The 9667-nt window shown below is 39.3% G+C and overlaps 1 protein-coding gene across 1 annotated transcript in view; it reads right to left on the bottom strand.

The window, feature by feature from the left end:
- gpat2 (glycerol-3-phosphate acyltransferase 2, mitochondrial) overlaps positions 1 to 9458 on the bottom strand; it is a 28041-nt gene extending 18583 nt beyond the window's left edge. The window contains exons 1-8 of the mRNA XM_041937860.1: positions 9387 to 9458; positions 6684 to 6794; positions 6237 to 6307; positions 6027 to 6137; positions 5479 to 5601; positions 3708 to 3807; positions 1849 to 1982; positions 1467 to 1566 (exon numbers count right to left, since the gene is read on the bottom strand). Coding sequence (XP_041793794.1) covers positions 1467 to 1566; positions 1849 to 1982; positions 3708 to 3807; positions 5479 to 5601; positions 6027 to 6137; positions 6237 to 6307; positions 6684 to 6794; positions 9387 to 9458 — 822 coding nt within the window. The remainder of the gene's footprint in view (positions 1 to 1466; positions 1567 to 1848; positions 1983 to 3707; positions 3808 to 5478; positions 5602 to 6026; positions 6138 to 6236; positions 6308 to 6683; positions 6795 to 9386) is intronic.
- Between the last annotated feature and the right edge of the window lie 209 nt (positions 9459 to 9667).

The raw sequence follows: 9667 nt of genomic DNA on the forward strand, positions 1-9667 counted from the left end.
ATCTTCAAACGACAGTAGTGCCTAAAATTAAATGTTAGACTTTTAGCCATGCTAATGGTGTGGCTCCCCAGATGACAATGTTGGTGTGTCAGTTGGGCCAACGCTTTGGTCCAGGTTGAAGTATCTCAGCAACTACTGGAAGGATTGCCACGACGTTAAGTACAGATATTCATGTTGCTCAGAGGATGAATCCAATTGTACTGACTCTGTGATTCTCTGACATTTTCGTCTAGCACCACAATGAGGTTGACATTTGTGATTTTGAGTGCAATACTTCAACAACTGTAGAATAGACTACCATAACAACTGATACAGACACCCATGCTCCCCGTTTCTTTTAGCAGCATCATCAGGTTGAAAATTGCATTTGTTCAAAAATTTGGTTTATGACCAAATACCTGTAAAGACATTTCCATCATCCTCAGAGATAAGAAGTGATTTTAAGGTCCTCCTCCTTGTATACAAAGTCCTTAATGGACGAGGACCATTCAACATTGCTAAGTCCCTTGTTTATTATTTGCCATCAAGAACACATCAATCATGTACTGTATCTACATATATGATGTATCAACAACTCACTGAATATTTTCAAAAGAAAGCTAAAAACCTATCTTTTCACTTTAGCCTAACTAGCTATGACTTCCTGATACAGGTTTGAAACTTTTGTGCTTTGCCCTTGTGCTTATGCACCACTGCACTCCTATTAAATTGTTGTATTTTACTTGATTTTATGTATTATGTATTTTATTATTTCATTCTGTGGATTTATGCATTGTCTATATTTAAATTTTCATCCTCATTCCACCTTACTTTTACTATCATTACCTTGTGGGTTTTATTCTCCATCTTGTTTTATATTCATTTTTTATCTGTTTTTATGTCCATGCTGTTCTCTATGTGAAGCACTCACTTGGTTCTTGTACAGCACCTTGAACTGCAATTCCTGTCTGAAAGGTGCTATACAAATAAAGTTTATTATTATTATCATCCTCAGCCGTACTTTGTGCTGCTTAGCAAAAGTTAGCATGCTAACACACTAAACTAACATGGTGAATACATTATGTTAGAATTTAGCTCACAGCACTGCTGTGCCTAAGTACAGCCTCTAAGAGCCACTTGAGCAGCTGTTGTGATCGATACAGACATGCGATGCAGAGACGTATTGCTTGAGTGTACTTATGTGTCACCATCTGCTGGAAATACACTTTACCGGCAGTATACAGTACCTAGTGATCAAGTATGTAGAAGGCAGTACACATTGGTGTACGCTTTTGAAAAGTGTTACTCTTGTTAAAACAATGACAACTATCTACCTGTCTTGACCCCAGGGAAGAGCAAAAATTTGTTTCTAGGTTTTCATCAAGGAGTTAAGTCTTACTTCAAACCTCATAGAACTTCAATCACCATGAATATTACCACATCCTACCTCACTTTGAAGCTAAACCATGGAAACATGTCAGACTTACAGAGGTCACGACAGGTGAGTAGAGACTGTCCACCTCAGCATCCTGCTCAGTCAATGCAGATGGTGGCAGGAGGACCACGCCTACTTTCTGCAGGATTGATCTATAGGATAAATAGAGGATACTGTATCTCAGACATTGCTTAATTTACAAAGCTTGATGAAGCATCTTCATACTGTGTTAAAAATTACATTGGCTGGTCTAAATATGATGCAGTGAATAAAAGTGATAAATTCAGCATCATATTTCTGGCACAAAGGGTATATTATTTGTGGGCAAGATACTGTATGTTCTGAAAACAACCATGTGTATTGTATGCTTGTTATCTGGGTGTGACCTGCCTGGCAGCTCTTACATGGGGTTGTGTGTGTGTGTCTGACTATACCTTAGGAAGCAGCTGCGAACCTGAATGGGACAAACAGTGTATGGGACTCTCAGATTGTGAGAGAAGAGCACCAGAGGGATGAGAGCACAGTCCATGATGCTCTGACGCACATACACGTAAACCAGCAGAGATCCCTGAATTACGGAACAGAGGCTGCTTTAGAAACACAAGATTGTTCACATTGTCATTCATTATAGAAAATAATGGAGTATTGTGCAGAGGTGGTGCACGGATCAGGAAAGTGATTCTGTGGCTTTATATTCAATTAATATTATAATCAAGCCCCACAAGTTTCTGATAATATCAGCAGGATGAAATGTGAGATAATGCATTTATAGTATTATAAATGTATACATTTATACACAAGCAGGATATAAAGTTGAAAAATCTTATTATTTTTACTCTTAGTTCAGAAAGAGATGCAGGCAGAGATTAGGTTTATACGTGAGGAGTATGTTTAAGTATGTACTGAAGAGGCTGAGAGTGTACAATGAGCTCTATTATTCTGTATGTTGCCCTTTATCTTTTGAGTAGCATTTGATTTTTTGTTTTTCATTACAGACTATTATCGCAAACTCAATAATACATTGAGTGAAGTCAAAGCAGAGAGACAAAAACATAATTGTACTTTTGTGGATATGATCGTTTCACTACATTAAAAAGGTGATAAGGTTTGCAATAAAAGTGCTGCCATAAGTCATGATGAAACTTGTTAATTACTGTTATGGCCAAAAGAAATCGCGCAGGATCCGACCATAAGTTTTCTTTATTCCTAAGTGACTTTTTCTTTCATCTTTTATCTGTCTGGCAAACCCGTCTCAAAAAGACTCTGATATAATATTAACATATAGTACAATGATGTATAAATGTTACAATGACGTCACATGAAGTAGCTTCTATATGTATGTAGTGAGTGCACAGTCAATAAAACAGTTCAACAGATGAAGACATGAAAGTCATGTTGAGAGTGCCACTAGTATTTGGACAATGAAACACATCCCTTGTTAAGAGGTGAAAATATAGAGCCATTTGAGAGCAAATTAAGGCGCAAATCAAGAACTTAGCCCATTTTGTACCAATACTCCTACTTCCAGGTTTCAAAAATGCATTTGGACAAATCAAAAATAAACCCGAAGAGAGGGCACTATTCACATGGTGTAAGAAACCCTGAATATGTACTGACAACCATTGAAAACCATGAGAATCATGAGAATAATTTCCTGGTGGTTTAGCATTCATTTCTGTAATTGACTGTATTTCACTGAGATCTAAGCTAAAGACATAGTTCACTGAATTCATTCATGCCCATCTTGAACCTCTGAAAACAGCAGCCTGACTCAGACTTATTTACTTGTATTTATTTAGTCAACCATGTAATTAGAGCTGTGTAGTGTTCATGGACAAAAAAGGGAAAATAATTAAGTATAACAAGGCAAGGAAGAGAAACTTGAAAGTTTTCAGTGTATTCAAGAGTAGACATATTTGAAAAAAGTTGAAAAATATTCTTATATTTTGTTTACCTTGAAATAATTTGTAGTAGATGTGTATAAACAGGGCAGTAGATTTTTTCCATCTCATCCGGTGGCTGAACACAGCCTAGTTTCACATCCTGTGTGTGGATGTATGTGGAACCAAAGTACCATAGTATCTATGCTCAAGTACAATGTGTGCTTTAATTTAAATTTAAATTTTTTTATTTTATTTTTTTGGGGGGGGTTGACACCCTTTGGGATAGCAGTTATGCACGTTTAATCACTTGCAAGCTAAAAAGTTAGTAGATTTTATCACTATGTGTGTGTGTGTGTGTGTGTGTGTGTGTGTGTGTGTGCATGCATGCATGCATTTACAGATACTTATACCTCCTGTGAGGCTCTGTGCAATGCTTGAAGATGATTTAGGTTTACTTGAATACTGTCAAATATGGAGGAAAACATCTTCAGCATCACCCAGCCCATGAATCTAGTCAGGGGAGGATAGTAGGTGGAGAGATGTACAGAAGGATGAAAGAAAAAAGAGGAGAAATAATCAATGCCTGGTGACAAGGAGAAGAGGGGGACAATGTACACAAGAGAATAATGGATGGATGGTGGTGAAGCTCAGAAGAAACAAGCGCCAATAACGGGATCTCGGGCAAAGTGAGGATGGAGTCAAGTCTGACAAGATGTAAATGAGGCAGATGGGAATGAGTGTGGAGAAGAGGAGTAAGGATAAGAAAGAAACTGATTACATAAGGAAAAAGCAAAATGGAAAGCCATAAGGGGTGGGTGTGATGGTGACAGCTATACATAGAGATGAAGGCCAAGGCTGAAATGATGGAGAGAGAAAGAGAAGAGAAGAAAGATGGTGCAGAGTAGATTTCGACAAGAGATTCTAAGACTAAAAGAAAGCCAAAAAAAGTTTATTCTAAGAAAAAAAAGCTAAAAGTTTCCACTCCATTACACAAGACATTTGCAGAAATCTAATACTGTCCGTGAGTACAAAAAAGGGCTCTAAAGAACTGACAGAGTCATAACACCCATTCAATTTAAAATATAATACACATCTTTTCACTGCGAGCATTCAAATTCAAATGTCCTCCTCTGCCACAGAGTAGCCAAAAGGAGGGTGTTACTGTATTATGGGCATATAAGGTCCGAGATCCTAACGTCCTGTTCATTATCTGCACAGACAATTTTAGGCGACTCGCAGCTGGATCAGTTTAATCATCAGAAAAAAAACAACTGTTTTAGAAAATATGCTGTTCTTTGATCAAATCGTGAAGAAAGGAAATCTAACTGAGCCTCAAATTCTGTCGCATCCTATTAGTGTGGAAAACAGAACACATTTATCAAGACAGATCAGGTAATTTTCACATTATTCATTCATTGTGGATGAATTTGGTAACTATGGTGCACTGTTTTGCTTTTGCTCCATATTGCACTACGAATCGTTCCTGACTGCAGCTACAGCTATGACTGGCTTCTTTTCCACAACAACAGCAGTACTTTGAGGATAAGGCTGCCAGTATTCTATACTTTTCAAATCCTGTGAAAAATCAAAAGCAAAAATTCATGAATATAAACTTAATGTGAAAAAATCACAAATCAGTCTTCAAAAGTGGCTGGACACTTTAGCTCATTACACACATTACTCAAACTGTGCATTCACTGGGTGTAAATCTGAGCTGCAGATTTAGAGCTCTAGCATTAGCGGTGAGTATTTATGGCAGCTCTTGACAGTAAGAAAAATACAGAATATCACCAGACTTTAGCAGCACCAAATTTATGGAAAAAACATAATTTCTCATAAACTAAGTTGATATATTTTTAAATGCTGGTCACGACAAAAACCTTTAATATCATTATGTTATCCAAAAGTTTCCAGTGTTTCTATTTTGAGGAATACTGACAAATATCAATAACAGAAAACTGTCAACTAGTGGCTCATTGCACATAGCAACTCTTTTTCTGCTCAATCACAATAGTATACTGTATATCCAACTGATTTCTTGTTACTTCTAGGAGAAAGGGTTGCATAATGCAGCTTTAAATCAATACACAAAAACATTTTATGAATAAATAAACAACAAGCAGCCATCTTTGAATCTCGCCCTATGCCCATCGGCTCACACACACATGAACAAACACGCACCGTGAGAAGCCAGGGAAGATGCAGGTGTTAATGAGGGGGAGGAATGGTGAGAGGCAGTTGATCTGCCCTCGGCTGTCTGCCCCCTCTGGTGCTTTATGCTCTGCTGTGAGTGCCTCCTTCACCCTGAAACACATGGTCACAGGACAGCAGAGTTAACACAGCACAAAGCCTCTTTTGTGCTGCACACAGGCAAACAGCCGTCTTCCAGTAAGGCAACAACATCCCCGAGTAAAGAAGTTACATAAAGGTTAAAGTCAATTACACAGAAGTAGAGAAGACAAATACAAACTGAAGACTCTGTACCAGAGATAGGGAAAGTGTGACAACAGTCCGAACTTATCCCATTTCTCTTCATGCACTCTACACAGACCCCATGATAGCCTTCATTTTCTGTATCTTTGTTTGTGTCTCTTATCTCCCTCTCCTCCTTTCTCTTTCCCTCTCGCCAGAACTGCAGGACCTGTTTCATTTTCTGTATCTCTACCATTTATTCATTCTCTTCTAGCATCTCGAGTCCTCTCCTCCTGTTCCTCTTTCCCCTCAGGTACCTGTTGCTCTGACAGACTCTCTCCAGTCTGTTGCTAGCAGGACTCGCGTAAACCTTACACCCACTCACAAACAGCGCGCAGCACACCCTCCGCACCAGCCAGCCTTGATACCTGCGATAGCAAACACACGATGCAGAGGCAGAAAATGTGCATGGGTGAGTGCGCTGGGACTGAAAAGTTTTGTTCGTGTTCTGTTGGTATTATCAATACCTGGTGTGCGTCTCGTTGACACTCAGCAGGTTGTGGAAACCGAGGGAAGAGTTTGGTCCAAGCTTTGTTCTCTAAGCCGTGATAGAAGAACACACACAGACAGATGACGTGGGTGTCAGCATCAACAAGAATAAGCTCTGCTGGACACAATCCAATTCCTTGTATGTATAAAAGACACACGTGGCTGAGGGATGCAATCTAAACTGTGACATTTCTGAAAGCATCTTTAAATCCACTTAACAAGCTAAGTGTGTCATTTGAGGTCAGTTTCTTTTCAGTTAGTGAAATAGTTTGTTGCATAGTAATTTGGACTTGGAAGCAAATCTTGAGCACAGACGTAGATTATAAAAATCAAATTTGCTGGACGGCATGAGTATGCAGTCTGCCTCCATTATTTCATTACTCTAATTTTCAACTTATCCTTTCCTCTCCTGTCTCCAGCCTCACCAGACTTTCCGGGGAGCACTGGTGGCAGCACTGGCCAACAATTGGTCTGAACTTGCCCAGACAGGCAGGTACGGTCTGGAGCTTTTTCTTCATCTTCAAGTCCCAGGACAACTCAGAGGAAAGGAAACACAAATGAGGCGTCACATACACAGGGATTATAACAACATCCACTTATTGACATCACACCCAGTTGTCAGTTTATTTATAGGTATGGTTTCTATAAGTGGGGTAGAGAATCAGAGAAACTCCATTTCCCTAACTACTGGAGAGTGCTGATTTCTGAGACACATATAAGCATGACTGGGTTTCCAGGTGTTTTTTACATGTAAATGTGTGCCTGACGAAGACCATGGCAGCAGAGAGGTTGGATCAAAGGAGAGATCATTACATGTAGCTATGCATCCTTATATTTAAAATAATTCCACCTACTAAAACAAAAACAAAGTGGCCTCCAAAAGTCTGATTAAGTGGGCTATTTGTAAGACACATTTGTGTTGTAAAGAAATGCTACAAAGCCTGTTTTCTCACTGCACCATCAGCCCTTAAATACATAATTAGATAAATTAGTCATGCTTCCGCAGTAAGGTCAGGGGTAGAGGACTAAAACTTACTGACCTGCTATATTTATAAGTGGTTTTACGGTAAACTGGTTACTTGGTTGCTTATTCTCTGATCGCCTGATTTCTCCCTGTAACCAATCTCATGTGTGCGTGTAAAGATACAGTTTGTCAAGTTCACACAAAAGGTCAGAGTGGATAAAATCATGTCATATTACTCTCGGCAAGCTACTAAATAGCCAATTTAAAAATCTTGATTCTTTGCTGGTGAATTCTGTTCTGAGTTTGTTTTGATTTCTGTGTCACTGTTACTGGGCTAACTTTGAAACCATGGGAGCATGCAGTAACTGGCAATGCAGTAACTATTAATACAGGGCCCATATGAGACTCAGTATCAAGCAGCCAGTGCACATCAGGCATAAACAGCTCATGCACTGAAGCACAGGCAAGACTGTGCACTGTATACTAATCAACCAGACTTAAGGTCTCCTGCAGTAAGCTGACTGCTGGTCAGTTGTACAAATATTTGTGTTATGATAACAAACAGCCATGACACCCATTAATTATCATGCAGCGTGTATGTGTGGTCTGTTACTGTGCCTGAAATGGAGTGTTAGTTAGGATTCAGACTGATTACCCTGTTTAGACAGGAGCTAATTAATCTCCTAAAATCAATAACATGTTCTCCTGGTTGAATGATGATGATGGATTCCAGAAAACAGAGCAGCTGACTGAAACAGCACCTTGCCAAAAAAGGTCGATTTAAAGACAAAACATTACTGTATTGACACAGCATGAATTTAACTGTCAATAATTCAAATGCCCATACTAGATTAAAGGGATGAAGACAGAAGGCAGAAGTAGATAACAGTGATTGACACAAGTGTGAAGGCAAAGTTGTTAAACTAAAACCACACACCAGCCTACGTATTCTATAGTTCAACATTTTGGGAAATGAACTTATTCACTGAGAAGATGCGTACAAATGGCGCTGTAATTTTTAAATAGATTCTTCATACCTTCCAGGGGCCCACTAGTTTCTGTTGGTTTTATTACACAATCATAATCATCTCGCAGAGCCTTGAAACCTGCTCACCATAGCCATGGGACACCCATGAGGTGGAAGCTCATGTTAAGCAATTGGGCTGTCCAAACAGAGTGTGCTGAGGTGTGGAGCTCTGCAATTGGTTCGTTATTCACGTGCTGAAGTGAGGGCCTGACGACAGAACCATCCAGCTGCCACAAAGGATGTGTTTGTAAACTTAACTCAACAGGTTATAGAAATAATTATCAGACATGAATGTTAGGTACTTCTTATACATTTAGTCATAAGTTATCCATATTGAATGGTTGAATTGGAAAGTCATTTGCCTAGCTTAGAGTGGAAGCCAGTTTTAGCTCTGCAAAGTAGTGACGCTTTCATGACACAATGTGCTGACAAAAAGATGATTACACTTAATACAATCCTGAAGTAAGTCCCCCATCACTAACATTGGAGGGTGCTACGAGGGGATTTGCCAATGGCCAGTATGAACAAGATGACAAATATAGGAAGCAAAACCCCCAACTGTTGCCTTTAGACAGTCTTTAAAAAGTACAAAGCTAGAGTCAGGAAGTGGTTAAGCAGGGGAAAACTGTATCTAGTTTATTTTATCCTTACAAACACAAACACAAACACACACACACACACACACACACAGACAACATAAAAAACACCACTTGTGGCTTTGGGAGGAGTAATGTACTGTTAATATTTCTAGACAAACAACAGTTTGTTATCCAACCACCTGGCATTCATGGTCACAAGGCTCTGGGAAGACATCATGCAAAACTGTTTTTTGTCAAAAAGTACTTAAAGCACTTAACTACCCGTAAAACCACAAAATGCTGGTTTTCACATTTTGCTTTGTGAATAGGCAAATAGCACATTTCCCAAAATGTCAAGCATTCCATCCTCATTTTCTGATGCATCAGTATGACTCACTGATACATCACATCCTGTGATTTGGTAAACATCAAACAGAATGAAGCACATGGGGTCGTGCATGGTCCCTTGTGATTGTGAAGAACAAAGAGTTTGAGATTAGTGCACATGGTGTAAGTGGGAGGTGGCAGTGGGAGACAGTCAAGCAGGCAGTGTTCTTACAGGGGGTCTACTCTGTTGAATTGGTGGATGGACCATGTCATTGTTTATTCCGTCATTCTTCTCCTGCACCATGGTGAGCCCCCCTGCAGACTTCTACTCAGAGACCTACCAAAGAACAGATTGGGGGAAAAGAGTAAGTTTAAACAGTGCACTGTCACACTGTGTTGTGGAAATAAGGATTGCTTGTAAGCACATGTGAATGTACTGTGGGTGGCAGTAAGTTTTTGAAGCTTTAAAATACAAAAACAATTTTTGTGAATTTTCAGATGGCAATGTTTTTA

This window comes from Chelmon rostratus, chromosome 5 (assembly GCF_017976325.1).
Source record: "Chelmon rostratus isolate fCheRos1 chromosome 5, fCheRos1.pri, whole genome shotgun sequence".
Taxonomy (NCBI): Eukaryota; Metazoa; Chordata; class Actinopteri; order Chaetodontiformes; family Chaetodontidae; genus Chelmon; species Chelmon rostratus.